This window comes from Eurypyga helias, unplaced genomic scaffold (assembly GCF_000690775.1).
Source record: "Eurypyga helias isolate BGI_N326 unplaced genomic scaffold, ASM69077v1 scaffold15856, whole genome shotgun sequence".
Lineage (NCBI taxonomy): Eukaryota > Metazoa > Chordata > Aves > Eurypygiformes > Eurypygidae > Eurypyga > Eurypyga helias.
This window is the reverse complement of record NW_010257408.1, coordinates 8,995-25,301: the sequence shown is the minus strand read 5'-3', so window position 1 is coordinate 25,301 and position 16,307 is coordinate 8,995. Positions and strand designations below refer to the sequence as shown.

At 39.8% G+C, this 16,307-nt stretch overlaps 1 protein-coding gene across 1 annotated transcript; it reads left to right on the top strand.

The window, feature by feature from the left end:
• Window positions 1-303: 303 nt before the first annotated feature.
• DNM1L (dynamin 1-like) lies at window positions 304-14,967 on the top strand (the record flags this gene model as incomplete). Its single annotated transcript, XM_010154010.1, has 12 exons — window positions 304-424; window positions 1,015-1,146; window positions 1,933-2,139; window positions 2,339-2,459; window positions 3,814-3,969; window positions 4,080-4,169; window positions 5,147-5,239; window positions 6,800-6,856; window positions 9,761-9,928; window positions 10,541-10,650; window positions 13,179-13,338; window positions 14,679-14,967. Coding segments are annotated over 12 exons (1,472 nt in total), but the record flags the coding sequence as incomplete, so codon positions are not given.
• Between the last annotated feature and the right edge of the window lie 1,340 nt (window positions 14,968-16,307).

Below are 16,307 nucleotides of genomic sequence, written 5' to 3'. Positions count from 1 at the left end.
CTAACCTCATGTAGTATGCAAAAACGTTTGTGGTAATCACGAATGGCTATAATTTCAAACTACGGGGTGCCAAAACCTGTTTGTTTAACCAGATCCGTGTGGGGGGCAGTACCTGCCAAATATTTTCTTCAACTCCTGTTACTCAGGGCTCCATGTAGGCTAACATCACATGTTCTTGCACTAGTCTCTGCTGATTTGCAGGATTAAACCTCATGCAGCTGTCTGAGGAACTTTCTGAAGGATGAGTTTTAGCTACCCTGATCAAGACAAAACATCTCTGTGAGCGAGTTTTCCTTTTGGTAGGTCGAAGAACCCTTGCTGTTATCACAAAGCTGGATCTCATGGATGCTGGCACTGATGCTATGGATGTGCTTATGGGAAGAGTGATTCCAGTAAAACTTGGCATCATTGGAGTAGTGAACAGGTCTGTCTGGGCACATATTCTTAAAACTGCATTAATATGAAGGAATGCTTTCAGCTTTTTTAACCATGAGTATGATTTTAAGAGTAAGGTGACTTGATGTTGAAATAAGCTTCTGAAAGAAGCGAGAAGCTTGTTGCTGACTTTCCGAAGGCCTGTCTGTTCTACTCAACCAACTCCTAATTTAGAAAGGAGTAGGGACACTTCTAGAAGAACTGTAGCGTCGCTTCTTTCTGCTATTGCTTTTTAGCTCGGGGGATGCTTCTGGTCAGCTGTTCACACTAGCACTGATCCAGTAAAGAACTTGCACATGTTAGTGCAAATCCAGTGCTAACAGCGTATGGCTGCAGTGCTGTTCACTTTATTTTCTGCATTAGCTAGGTTTTGATAAAAGCATTTAGGCTACGTACAGCTGCTATACATACTGATTTATTGGTTATGCTGCATGGAACAACAAATAAACCCCTTTATTTGCAAGGAAGATGAGTTATGTGTGTCAAGTTGTTCAGCTGTCCTGTCCAGAAAAACAGGAGTGTAAATGATTTTTACTTTGCATCTATTAACTAGTGTGTAACTCTGCCTTTTAACTTCAGGAGTCAGTTGGATATTAACAATAAGAAGAGTGTAGCTGATTCCATTCGTGATGAGTATGGTTTTCTTCAGAAGAAGTATCCTTCCCTAGCCAATCGAAATGGAACCAAGTATCTTGCCAGAACACTGAACAGGTATTACATATTATGTAAAATAAAATAAATGTGGGCTTTTAAAGATGCTTTAATCACAGAATCACTAAGGCTGGAAAAGACGTATAAGATCATCTAGTCCAACCATCAACCCAACACTACTGTACCCACTAGACCGTGTCCTCAAACACCGTGTTTACACGTTCCTTGAACACGTCCAGGGATGGTGACTCCACCACTTCTGTGGGCAGCCTGTTCCAGTGCCTGACCACTCTTTCAGGGAAGAAGTTTTTCCTAATATCCAACCTAAACCTCCCCTGACGCAACTTGAGGCCGTTTCCTCTTGTCCTATCACTAGTTACCCAGGAGAACAGACCAGCACCTGCCTCCCCACAACGTCCTTTCAGGTACTTGTGGAGAGTGATAAGGTCTCCCGTCAGCCTCCTCCAGGCTAAACCCTTCCCCAGCGTTGTCCTTGCAGTGAGGGCCCCAAAACTGAACACAGTACTTGAGGTGCAGCCTCACCAGTGCTGAGTACAGGGGCACGATCACTTCCCTACTCCTGCTGACCACACTGTTCAAGGTATAAATTGGTGTGTTAGCATTATGTGTTAACATTTATTTTTACCTTTCCTTTCTGTTTTGGTGCTACATTAGAGATACATTAGAGAAAACTCTGGGTCCAAATTCAGTTTCTGAGTTTACTGTAATTTTCCTGAGGAAATGTTTTCCTTTGGTGATTATATTCTGTCTCTTCTCTGTTTTGATGGAGATGATAAAGCTGAAACTTCTCCTCCTTTCTAATGAGGGACGGTTTTCTGTTTTTAGGCTACTGATGCATCATATCAGGGATTGCTTGCCAGAACTGAAAACCAGAATCAATGTTTTAGCTGCTCAGTACCAGTCTCTACTGAACAGCTACGGAGAACCTGTTGAGGACAAAAGTGCCACTTTATTGCAGCTTATTACCAAATTTGCCACAGAATATTGTAACACCATTGAAGGAACAGCGAAATACATAGAGACTTCAGAGCTGTAAGTACCAAATGATCTTCTAGCACATTCACTGAGCGGTTAAATTGGCACAGTGGCTCTTGCTAGCTTTCATTGGCAATGGTGCTACACTACAGCACAGCATACTCAAAAATCTTGGAATCCAGCTAACTCTAAAAAACGTTTGCAATGAGAGGCTTTTTTCTTGTTTGCTGCTTCAATTGTTATGTTATTCTTTCAGATGTGGCGGAGCCAGAATCTGTTACATTTTTCATGAAACCTTTGGAAGAACTTTAGAATCTGTTGACCCGCTGGGTGGCCTTAACACAATCGATATTCTGACTGCCATAAGAAACGCTACTGTGAGTGTTCTGTATTTCTAAGTGGTGTTATACAGTTCCAACAAATCTGTGCTCCTTCAGTCTTGTGAATTAATCATCTCAGCTGAATGAGTTCATATGAAGAGGCTGAATCCTGCTCTTTGGTATTTTAAGTGGAAAAATGACAATATCCACATTTGCAGCCATTATCCATCATATGGAATGAGCTGAAGGTGAATGCTTACATCTCATTACAGTTATTTACAGACTCCAATACAGCTCAGGCTTAGCCTTGGCAACTCTGTGCTGAAGCTATTATGTATTGCAGAAATGGGGATGGAACGAGCGCCACTGCGTTTGTTTTGCGTTCAGCTCTTCTGTTAGTTATGAAGACTCAGTCTGAGGTGTATGGACAAGGACATTCAGATATTTTAACTCTATATAAGGGACACAACTCTTCAGTGGTTCAGTGTTTACATGACAGATTTGGCTTCTTGTGAATATGGGAATTTGTGTTGCTAAGAATTATCAGAGTAAGTTCACTAACAAATTTTGCAGTATATCGAATGTTTGCTTCTTAGAACCTGACTTTGGATGTCAAACACAAAGTCTGCTTTTGTACTGTGTTCTCTTGGGTGTGCACAGACAGTCGGGTTCCTGCATGGTTACTGCAATAATTACTCAAACTCGGAGCGCATTAGGTACTCTGCAGCAGTGATCTGTGTGCATGCTCTTGTCCTTCTGTAAACATAAACCAGCCTTTAGTAACAGGAGACATCTCTTGTTTTTCATGTGACATACCACATCTTTGTGTTTCTAAAGCTCATTTAATTTAAAAAATAGAAAGAATTTTCAGATAAATGTTTCATGTATAACTAAGCATTGGTCATAAATGAAGTTATCCCAAAGACTGTAAATAGGTGACCCTGTATTATGATTATGCTTAACAGAAAAAACCCACCTACCTTGCAGTAAGAATGGTTTGCTCAGGAGTGTCAAACAAATAATAGTAACTTTTCTCTCTGAAGTTAGGAAGAGAATGTCTTTGCCTTTATAATAAATTTCCTTTAAACTTGGATCCACAAATGTGAAAAGAATTGTTAATAGCTGTAAACCTAGAGTGACATTAGTAGGTATAATCTTCAAGATTCTATAAGGATGCTGGTTAATCATTATTTAACACAGGGTTTGTCTTAAAGCTAATAACTTTATTTTATAGCTTTTGTATTTATATATATATTTGTAACTTATTTTATTCTTAAGATCAGTTCTGAGTGTTTTTCTGGGTGTGAGCATTGTGACCTGATTTATTCTGGGCATCATCAGGTACTACTTCTTAGAAATATGTGGTGTTTTAATACACAATTCAGGACCTTTTTCTCTCTTTTTGAACTAGGGTCCCCGTCCTGCCTTGTTTGTTCCTGAAGTTTCATTTGAATTGCTGGTAAAAAGGCAAATCAAACGTTTAGAAGAACCTAGCTTGCGCTGTGTGGAGCTGGTTCATGAAGAAATGCAGAGGATTATCCAGCACTGTAGTAATTACAGTACGCAGGTAAAAATGCATGGTTTAGAATTATGTTTGTAATTATTGGGATTTTTTTTCCCTCCACTTCCCTAAAAAATTCTGAAGTCTCATTGGTAAAATTTTGCTTTGTTTTTTAGGAATTATTGAGGTTTCCTAAATTGCACGATGCCATAGTTGAAGTAGTAACCTGTCTTCTGCGTAGAAGACTTCCCGTCACAAATGAAATGGTAATTTTTCATCTAGTATACTTTTGCTGGAAAAGTGTGTGAATTTGAGCCTTTCTTGGTGCTTCTCTTTGCTCTGTAATGTCAGAAACACAAACTACTAGAGGGATCATCTTATATTTGTTAAATAGCTAGGTATTTAATATCGACATGTTTTGAAACTTCTTCTATATTAGAAGGTAGATACAAAAAGAACCAAAGGGGTGGGGGAACCCCCTTCAGCTGATTGTCCCCCATGTTTCAATTCCCCAAGAAGAATTTTACTAAAACCTGTATTTAACATCTTCTGGTCTTCCTGGTATAGGTGTCTATCCCTTGTAACAAAAGCTGTGGATGAACTGTAGAGTTTGGGATACAATGATGAAAATTAAATTACAGTCCTTATTCTGTGTTAGAGATAAAATCAACACAAAATGTTGATTTTGCTTGTAATGCCCTTTACCTTGTGAGAACTAAAAATTCAACTTCTTCCTCTGAGTAAATATGTTTTAATATAAAACTCTGCTCTGGGCTGCTTTTTGGGGAGGAAACAGTGTTTCAGTTATTGACTCTGCGTGTGTTTGACGCGGAAAGCACAAGTTGTTGCATGTGCTCGCTGTCCCCCACAACGAGGAGCCATCTCTCACTGGTTCCAGTGTAGTCTGTGGCTTGTGGCTGGAGGTGAACTATCTGGCTCTCTTAATTACCAGACAGCCTACATTCATTAAATTGCTGAGTTTGTTTATTGCTGGGGAGAGGTTAGCTTGATGGAGCTAACAAGTTAAACTGATGTAACATCCAAAACCGACCGAAAGTCTGAATGTATTGCGGTGAATGAGTGAGTTCCCCTCTGGCCTTCTGGGTCAGAACTTGAATGTCTTGGGGCAGTGAGAACGGTGTTTGCTACGGGCAGGTGGACGGCGCTGTCCAGCACTGTGGGTCTTCGCTACCACCGCAGTTACTTACTGAGTTTTTGACCTCAGAATAACCTTGCATTGCAGGTTCATAATCTAGTGGCCATTGAGTTAGCTTATATCAATACCAAACATCCAGACTTTGCTGATGCCTGCGGTTTAATGAATAACAACATAGAGGTAAGAAAATACATTCTCTTAATTTTGACTCCTTTAAGTGAGAGCCTAAATAACTGGTAGAAGAACAAATGCTTCGTTTTCTTTCACTGAAGCATGGTTCTGCATCTTGAAGTAGAAAAAAGTGACATATTACAAATACGGTGCATACTGTTACCTTGTGATCTGTTGTTTTGTTAGATTTATACTGCATATTGTATTCAGGAACAGTGGTTGAGATTTCATGGAAAACATTTCTGCCTGTATTTCTGTCTGGAAAGTAAGATGGGCACCTCACTGAGTATTGGCTATTAAATGAAATTTTTGGAAGAGAAGCTTTAAATAGATGTGAAACACTCTTTAACGTTGACGTCATTGAATTTTGTCTCTGATTGAATGTAGCAAGAGCTATAATGTTCCTCCCATTCATGAAAGGATGATACAAGTATTGTTTCTTCTATTCAGGTTCTAATTTCTGCTTCTTTTTGGCACTGTTCTTGAATCTCTGTGTTACCACGCTTCGGTCTCCCTAAAACTATTTTCTCCATCAATCTCCCATAGGCCTTTTACAGTTTCAGTGGTCCTCTGTTTTTCAAGCCCAGCTTTGCTACTACTTGTTGCTGTCATCATCCTATGGAAGCAGTTGTTCTGCAACTGTTCTGCTCAGTTCTTCTTTGCAGTCTGATTTTGTTGCAGTCCTTCATTCATCTGGCTAAGAGCTCAGTAATATTCCTATGTTCCCCTGCTTATCCAACACATTATTTCATAGTGCCATTTTTTTTTTAAATGCTTGTGTTATCATTTCTGCTCTTCAGTTCTAACTTTTTACTTTGTTCTATGCACAAATTTTGCATTGACTGGGTGTGCAGTTGAATTTGCCTTGGCAGTCTGCTCTTGAATCTAGTTCAGAAACAATGTGTGTGCAAACTGCCGTGAGTACAAAAATTAGGACTCTGAAGTTGAACATATGAGGCTATTGTATTATCATGTGTTACTTAAACTAGTTCCTTCCCAACATTTTCCTGAAAGGGACATCAACATTTTTGAAGAAACAAAGCACGTAAAACATCTTATCTTTATTCACTGGGCAATCAGTTCTTAATTTCAAGAAAAATCAGACCTTTGTTTGTCCTGATTGCTTCAAATTCTGGATTGCTATAAAGTGAATTCTGCCTTCTCCTTCCTCCTTTTGGTCTAATCATAGTTAACCCTGCTGGCCACCATATCAAATCCTTTTAGATTACTTTGAAGACTTCAAGATTAATGAGGGCTGTAGGGTTATCTGTGCTGAGCCAAACTGTGTAGCTTTGATCGTGGTTTTTTAAAGGCTCTAGTTTTGATTATGGAGTGAGTTGCAAAAAGTTTTGCAAAAGATTTTTATATTGAGAATTTATTTTTGACCAGGTAATCAGAGTAGTTTTATCCAAATAATTGAGGTTTTCGTAGTATGACCACATGACACTGGGTGAGATGAAATGTCTAGTGTTTGTCTCCAAAATGTAAGTCATCTGTAAAATACAAATTTTGCATGTGTGTTGATGCAGCGTGATACATAACTGAGGTCTTGCTGGATTGTTTTTAAAGGAACAAAGGCGTAACAGGTTAGCCCGGGAATTGCCTTCTACTGTGCCACGAGACAAGGTAAGTAAATACTGATTTTTATTTATTTATTCATTGAAAGTTTAATGCATTCTTCTTTGATCCAATCTGAGTATTGGAAACTTTGATATGCTGCCCTAGTAAGAGTCTTGGGAGCTTCCAGGTATTGACTTTTTTCTTTCAATTTCATAAGGTAGAAGCGGAATGTTATTTTCTTCCAAAGATGCAGTTTTTGGCAGGTCCCAAGATTCATTAAGTTTGTTAGCTTAAGAAGTGAGAGAAAGTCTTAGAGTGGCTCTAATATAAGTGCCTTCAGTCAGTAGAAGCCAGCTGATGGATGAACTGGGAATTTAAGGTAGCTATCTGAACAGTGCTTTCAGTGCTCTGTGATCCTTCCTTTTATTGACTTTATATCATTAGCGCAGGAGCCAAAATGAAATGTCAGATAAGCCAAATCTCTTAACAGTCTTGGAGAGGCCTTTTTTCTGCTCATGTTTCTGTTTTGCTTGCAAATTCAAAATACTTTCTTTTCCTGATTTTTAAAGATGCTAGTAGGTGAAAGTGTATGACATGTACTAGGTAGATTTGGTCTTCAGTTGAAAATATTTTTTTTTCCCTCCCCCACCCTGCATATTTTACCTTCCTTAGTCTACTAAGGCTCCAGGTGTATTGACACCTGCTTCCCAGGAGGCTGTTACTGCTGCTTCTGCTGAGGCTGATGGCAAGGTCTGTCATGATTTTTCCTATAAGCACTGCATGCGCATATCTGTTGTGGTGCACGGCAGCCAGCACAGAAAGCAGTTTGTGTGTAGCGCCGCCACCCGCACGCTGTGCCCTGCAGAGCGTAGTGGCAGGTGAAGGGGTGCTGTTAGGTGGCAGTGCCACTGCTTTCTGTTTGAACTCTCCGTTGCAATGTATTGTGGTGTGAGTAAGGTGCCTCAGGCGGTCATCAATAGATCGCTTGGTGCAACAGTATTGTAATCCAAAGTGTTCAGCATGGTTGTTAAACTGCATGTTTTTAATGTGTTGACAGTTAAAGAAGGAGGACAGAAGATAAGCTAAAAATGTGAGTTTCCTGCTTTCTGCAGGGAATCTTTACAGGCTTTGTTCAAACTGACCTTCCTTCTTGTTCCGCATAATTGTTCAGTCCCTGGTTTATTTACATTTGTGAAATGTGTTCTGCAGTGTTTTTTACATTTTAGGTGTGCTGTGTCTCGTGTTCAGATAAAAGCTCATTACTCTCAAGATTTTTTTGCTAACTGCTTTCACTTGGAGTCAGAAAAGATGGGTAGTCACAAGTTTGTGTATTAGGAGTACCAAGCGGACTCGGACGTTCTGCTTTATTCCATATCCACACTCAGCTGCTAGTGCAAAGCTGCCATTTCTGTCCTGAACAAAGGAGTTAAAAGTCAAAACCTAGTCAGTAGTAGAATTTTAACTATTGTTTTCATCAGAGTTTTAGAGGTTCTGATAAGCTGCAAACATTAAAAAAGAAATCAAGAGCTCCTGTGAGGATACTGTTGTGACTTGAAAAGTTGCGGGAAGCTGCCAAATTGGTTTGTGTTTCCCACAAAACCTCTCCTTTGTTAGGGGTACATCCTCAGCACTCTCTCTCATGAAAGAATGTAGCTTTGTTTCTGAAACTACTTTGGAAATAGAGCAGGCTCCACAGTAATACTGCAGGAGAGTGGCATAGGGATTTTTGCCATTTTGAATAGCTGTCTTGCAGTCAGAGAGCTTTCCTCATCAATGGCTCTCTTATTAGTAGAGAATTATTTACATTACTATAGTGTATTTTTTCTGGTGCCTCTGAACAGTTGTGCAATTTTAATACAATTTCTGATGTGGGCAGCTCAGCTTTTCCTCCTAGTACACAGCTATTTGTATTCTATTTGCCGTGCTTTGTTTCCCACTGTTTCTGTAGTCTTGAGAGCAGCCTGTGGTGTTTGAAGTGTAAACACAATAGGTATGTTTAGCTTATTTCCACCTATACCTGAAACAAGACATAAGTAAAGTAGCTCAGAGCCTTGAATGACCTTGAATATTTTTCAAACAGCAATAGGTTTCAAAGCGCAGTAATGAAGAGAATACTAGGCATTATGGAAAGGTATGAATTAGAAATTATCACTGTTCCACAGAAAAATAAACTGTCTTTTCTTAAAAAACAAAACAAAAGCTGATTTAAAATATGGTAGATAACCATCTACTAATATTTCTTTTTTCCAGTGATTCCTAATGTGTAAAAATTGGGTGCTATGTCCTTCTTTGAAGTCGTTCTTTGTCTGGGACTTCCCAGAAACTCTGATTTTTCACCTCCAGAGGTTGGAGATTTTGGGGTATTTGTGATTTGGTACAAAAAAGTCTTCTGTAAATTGAGGTCTAGCAGCACAAATACGTTCATAGCTGTGGTACCCAGAAACATAAATACGCATATTTTTTTAGCTGTTATTATAAGAAACTTCAGTTTATATTTAAATAAAATACCAAGGAATTGAAATTCAAGTTTTCCAAGAGCTGTGGTGATCTTCAAAACATACTTTCAGAATGATCCTAATAGCATAGGTTGTTTTGCTCCAAGGATATATGGTAAAAGTGGTAAAAGCCAAATTATTTAGGAAGACCATAACATATTTCAGATCTGATTTGTAGACCCCTAAACTTCTGGCAAGCTTCTCTGTGAGGCATGTTCTTAGCATTATTAGCAAGAATAAGAGTTTTGGACGCTTTCATTTTAGTAGTACTTTGTGTCAGCCTTACGCAGCAAAGGGACACCAAAGGTGGGGAATGTGAAGAAGAGAATAAAAGGAATATATATATATGAACACCTGATTTTTAGTGAGGTGTATATATTTACTATAGCTCAGCAATAGTAGATTTGATCAGACACTTCTTTGCAGCACCCAAGTTCTAACTCTCCAATGTTTCTCCACTGTGCTGTTTCTGCAGGCCGCTCCTGGCGCGGGAGATATGTCTCAGGAACCAGCAACAGGCAACTGGAGAGGCATGCTGAAACCCTCAAAAGCGGAAGACGTATCGACAGAGGAAAAATCCAAGCCAGCTGCAGCCCTACCTGCTAGTCCTCAAAAAGGACATGCTGTAAACCTGCTAGATGTGGTGAGTCGTGAAGGATGATACCTCCTCTTCAAAGTTTAGGCTCAGGAAAGAAAACATCTGAATTCCAGATCTTGTAACTTTGCTGTAAAACATTACTGCTATAGGGACAGGGAGCTCTAGGTAGTCTACTCTTCTCCTTTCCTGATTGCCCATTTTTTCCCCCAAATCACAGGCTGAAACTGGAGGGAATAATTGACTTCCTTTCACAGATTCCTGTGCAAGTGAACTCCTTGTCTAGATTGCTCTTCCTACAGAAACACTCAGCTCATGTCTCGACTCAAATGCCTGCTCTCTTTTGCTGAAGCTGGTGTTTCTGTATTAAAGGAAAAGAATCATTAAAACCAAAAGCCACTAAAGTTAAAAATTGATTGAGATCCTTGAAGTGTTTGGAGACCTTAGTTCCTTTTGTGAGCTTAAAAAAAAAAATCAGTAAGTGGTGCCCTCTGACCTTTGTTTCACAGATCTGGATTTTGACATGTCTCTAATTCTGTTCCGAAGAATTAAGAGGTTTATTGCAGACAGGTTACATCTATCAAACTATCAGACTAGAAGAGCAATAGTTTTAGACTCCACAATTTGAGTAAACTGAGGTTTTTATTTTTTTTTCCATAGCCTGTACCTGTTGCACGCAAACTTTCTGCCCGTGAACAACGAGATTGTGAAGTGATTGAACGACTTATTAAATCTTACTTCCTTATTGTCAGGAAGAACATTCAGGACAGGTAAAACAAAACTTGCTAAAAGCGTTTAAGCCATACAAATGTTGTGACATCTTAAGAGTTACGTACACAATCTTGTTATTTTATCATGTTCTTATGTTTGTGAGCAGAGAGAAAATACAATCTTTGTTTTTTAGAAGGGGCAGCAGCAGTAGAACTTGAACCTTCACAGAATTAAGAAGCCTGAAGAAGCACTTGTTTTCTCTAATGGTCCTAGTTCTGCATCATATTAAGTAAGAGGTTAATTGTTGAGGAGATGCCTGCTTTTCTGGAGGACACTGCAATTCAGATGGATGATTTGCAGCAAATAACTATAATAATGAACTCTAGGTGCTGTCTAGTCTTGACAGAACTTAGCATTGCCGTCCTGGTGTTTCAAATGGGAAGGTCAAATAGGAATTACTGTGTCTAGATTTTCTAGTACTTAGCTGTAAGGATGGAAATAGCATGAAAGTGGTGTTTCTGCTGCATGCAACTATGGAAAATGCCTTTAAAGTTTTGCTTAAAAATTGTCTTTGTTTGTTTTAATGAAGAATGATGTAGAAGTTTGCTTTGCTTAAATCTTTGTGGGAATACCTTATTTTTTATTTATATATATGGGAAATTTTGTTGTGGGAATACCTTATTTTTTATTTTATTTATATATATGGGAAATTTCTGGGGGAAAAGAGGAATCTGGAAACCAGAGCTTAGCGCAGGTTAGTGAGGTCATAGAAGTTTTATTGTATCTAGTAAACTAATATTGTCCTCAATACAATTTTTAGTATTTCATGGCGGGGAATTGCTTTTTTTACAGTAATTTTACTGCAGTGTTAGTACTGGTAGTGTTACCTCCTTGAATGTTTAGAGTACTAAACATTCACATTGTTTGCAGTAAATATGCATACATAACAGTAATAATAAAATGCTGTCTCAAGCATTATAAATTTGCTGTATTAGGACATCCTCACCTAATTTAGAAATATTTTTAGGAAATACCTCTCGAAGATGGTATTCGTGTCCATCCTGTACCACAGTTGTAGAAGTAATTCAGGATGGTGTCTGTACCTGCACAGCTTTCAACATGAGTTTTGGGTTGCTTTCGCTCTTAGCCAGGTGACTTCCAAAATGTTCCAGGCTGCTTTCTTGAACCCTTCCTTTGGTAGAACTTGCAATGTATTGGCTTGAATGGAGGAGGTTCTAAATTGACTTAATTGAGTACTAATAGATCTATATGGTCTCATCAAGATCTCCCAGAAGCCTTTCCGTAACTGGCTATTAAAGAACCGTAAAGCAGCAGAATGTAGTGGGAAAATTCCCAGCCAAACCTGGAAATACGATTTGGGGAGCTCAGTTGTGTTGGTGGATCTTGGTTGATTTTGGGTCTGGCTGTTTAGACTTGCATCATCGTCAATTCTGCAGTGGCACTTACAGCACTCTGGGCAAAAACACCTCATCGTCAATTCTGCAGTGGCACTTGGGCAAAAGCACTTGATCTGCCTGTGAAAACTGTTTTGACTTAGATCTAGGGCTGTGGGCACACGAGAGGAGTGACGGAGTCAGTATGGATGGTACGTCAACTCCCAGTCCACTCCAGTTGCAAAAACTGCTGCTGAGAATTACACCAACAGGGTTGTCCAAACTAACATGTTTTATTTCTCAGCTGGGAACAGCCACCAGTATTCTTAGTGTCAGTTCCTGTCACTCTGACAAAATAACCTGAGGATCAGTTTTTGGTCCTGTGTTTATACCCCCAGATTTTGGTACTGTGTTAGTAAGATGATTTGATTTTGTCATTACTCATGTAAATGTTCTCTCCCACTTTTTCAGAAGAGTACTGCTACACATGTCCTAAGTCACAGGGAAAATCGGGTGCAGCTAGATTCAGTACTTGGAATTTTTTTCAGGAAGCTTAGTGGCATAGAAATCGATGCTAAGACAGTGGTTTCTTTCAGGTGTTTTAGCCTGACAGAAAAATGTTGCTGTACAGATTCTGTAGTGTTTTTCTGGTGCACTGTTCTTGACTCTCACCAGTTGCTGCCTGTCTCCATGCCAGACACATGTATTCTTCACACGGACTGCATTTGCAGGTTTCAACTGCTCTCCCATTATGCTCTCTGACATCAGAGGTCAGGTGGCCCGGTGTCTGAACAGTGACCCTGTCTTCAGTTCATCCGCAGAGTAAAATCTGACCTCTTCCCTTTCTCAGTGACAGGTCAAGATTGATTCTGGGGTTGAAATAATTAGCTTTTTGTCATGCTTGGCACAGTGGAGACTCAGGTTGGTCTTTGAAGAGCAAAGTAATTTTATTTTTTATACAACATATATTCTTTACAATACAGCTACCCTGTTTGGAAGAAATTCAACAGCCCTGAAGTTGCACAAGATAACTGCATTTACTCGAGAGGGGTTTTTTATTTATGGCAGTGGTAGGTTCCTGGTAGTCTGAGCCAAGTTGTGTGTAGCTGCTTGCTCACACTGTGTGTTCCTCAGTCTAGAGCAGACCTGGTTTTGAATACATCTTTCTGAAGAAACAATCTTTGTGCTTTCAGTGTGCCAAAGGCAGTGATGCATTTTCTGGTGAACCACGTAAAAGACACACTGCAGAGCGAGCTGGTAGGCCAGCTGTATAAATCCTTGTTGTTGGATGACCTTCTGACGGAATCTGAGGACATGGCACAGCGCAGGAAAGAGGCAGCTGACATGCTAAAGGTATTCAAAAGACCAGGAGCTCGTGGGAGTGGTTAATGAAATTGAAACCATAGAAATGTGAGATTTTTTGGAAGACTTGCCTTCCTTTTTCTTTGCTGTTTTTCAAAGAGTATGTCAGTGTCTTGCTTTTCTCTACTAGAGGAATTAAAAGCAGTATGTGACCAGAAAGTATCATCTGGATTGAGTACTTGGGGAGAAGGGACTTAAACTATATTTTGGACATAAAGCAGAAGTTCCACTCTGGTGTTATTTTCACTTCTACATTTGGTTTTAATAATTTGCTCTTGTACTACTTCATAGTGTTCAACAGTTCTCTTTTGAAAGATTAAGCTTACAATGTTTTAATCATGTGTACTCATCGCACTGAGCCGGAGAGTCCCCTGTGATACAGACAGTGGAGATGCTGGGACTCGCGTGTACGTCCATATGGCGGTGCGTTTGTGACACGTCCGCGTTACAGAACTCTTCATTTCCTCACTGTTACTTACGTGGTGTATCAGAGTCGGCCAGATCCGCAGCAGAAACACGCTGCTGTGTGCTGAACTGCACAGAAGAGGGTCCCTCTGCCAGCTCAGCCCACTGAAGAAGTAGCAAGTGGTGCTTCCCCCTCCCTTGCGGTGTGGTCGGACAGCGCGTGTTTGAGGGACTGGGTACCCCGAGATAACCACCTGCAGCAAGTTTAATCTTTGCTGTTATACTGTCAGCATTTGAGTGACGGGCACTGTCTGCTTAGTCTTTTATAAACTTCATGGTGTTAAAGCTCGGATTTCCCCAGATTGGAGGAACATGTGAACTAATGTTAGTTGGTATGCCGAGCTTTTAAATTCGCAGTGTAGCAGGCCAGACCGCAGAATACATCAGGATACTACAAGTGTTGTAAAACAGGTGCGGTTTGCTTTTCATTTTGAGGAAGGTTTAAAGCATTAAAGCTGTCAGGGTGTGGTGAAGAAGTCAGCCCTCCTTAGGAATTTATTTATAAACACAAAACATTCAAACACACATAGGTGTTACTGGGAACACCGAGCATGTAAAAGTTGCTCAGAACAATGACACTGACTGGTTTGCGTGAAACTGGAAGTTCAGTTTTCAATTAATTGTTAATTCTTAATGTCTCTAGAGAAATGATTCAATGACACTTATGCTAAGTTTTACCCTTGCCTTTCACTTTGTAGTATTTATTTTCCACTTGTATCATCTTTTGCAGAGGAAGGGCATGAGACTTTAATCGATGTTCTTGCAGGTCGTTACCACTCACTTGGTAATGAAGAAGATTAGCTTTCATTGGATTTTTCATGTCAGGCTGAAGTAACTTTGTGGCTTTTTTGTCTTCCTGCGTGCAGGCCCTGCAGCGAGCCAGTCAGATCATCGCAGAGATTCGGGAGACACATCTTTGGTGAAGACTGTACCAGCCACGCTGTTCCTATGCGATGGAGGTTCCACTGACTTGAAAATTGCTCGGCATGGTATATGGAGTAGAATTTTTATTTATGAACTCTTATCTGTGTACTGCAACTGTGTAAATCTGCTCATGTAAAGACAGTTGGTTTGATTTGCAAACAGAAAAATATGCTGTATTTTGCGAAGTAAGTCATATTTAATCCACATAATAAATGGCTCTAAATGTTTCCTGACCAGCTTTCTGGTGCACATTAAAGCAGACCAAGTCTACTGTCTCAGTGACAGTCTCATCTGAACTTGGGGAAAAACCTTAAAGTTCCAGTGCCTGACTTGCTCAGCAGGTTGCCTGTGGCTGAGATGGACGGTGTAGTCTTGTGGCGTAGTTTTAAGCTGCTTTTACAGTAGAAGTTTTGATACCGTGAAGAGAAGAGAGCACCGAGTATTTTCTTTCACGACTACCTTGCATGCAGTACGACAGGCGGAGCTGTCAGATTTATCGCGCAGTAGAGACGGCTGCCGCATTACCGTGTACGTGTCTCCCCAGTTGTTTCCCCAGATGTTAAAAACTGCAGACAACACCCCGAACTTCATTTAATGGAGCATCGTGTAGGAGAAAGTAGCCTGGAGCTTGCGGACAACAGCAGCCTACTACGAAGTGGGTGCCGAGTTATTCATGTGCACTGGAGCTTGTGTGTAAACGTTGGGGATGGTAATCAGATACAAGAACACCTTCCCCTTCCTCCCCCCCGGGACCAAGCCCCTGGACCATCTGACAGTAAACTTGTTTGGGCAGAGTTGAAAATAAAAATGGATTTCAAAACTGTGATGGGATAATAAGTGTTTCTTTTCAAGACAGATTTAGTTGGCCAGGGAGAAGGGGATCCCAACAACTTCTTCCAAATTTTGGAATGTATGGAAGTATGAAAGAAAGTCTGTGGGATCGGAATATTTATACCAGAGGTTACAGTCACTTTCGAGGAAATTTTACTGTGCTGTAAGTAGCACCTTTTTTTCCTTTTTCTGACAATCCTACTATTAAGAAGGTTTAAGTTGGACATTACGTCAATGAGTTTTTTTCTGATTATGATTCATACAGAGAAATATTGATCACAGTAGCCTTTAAAAAGTAAACATTTTAATTTTTACGAGTAAGAATTTAAACTCCAGCCACCACACCCACATGTACTTTTGCAGATTCACTTTTTTGTATAAAAATGTTTACTATGGTGTTGCTGATCTTGTATCTTTAACACAACTTGCATGAAAAATATGACACTGCTGTTAACATCCATGGCTTGCTTTTACAATACTGGGCCAATATAGTGAGGTTTTTACTTCTTTCCCCATTTCATCAGTTAACAGAAATGGAATTCCTTGTGTAAGCTGCTCAAGATTGAAAACTTAAAATCTGTTTAGACCTCAGTTTACAGAAAGGTCTGTTTAAAAATGTATTTTTCTCATGGTAATCTTGAGTTTGGCACTAATACAAGCACAGGGAGGGAAGTATTGACAGATGCAACTTTTGGATACTTTACGCATGACCTGAAATAATTCATGCAAAACACAAATAC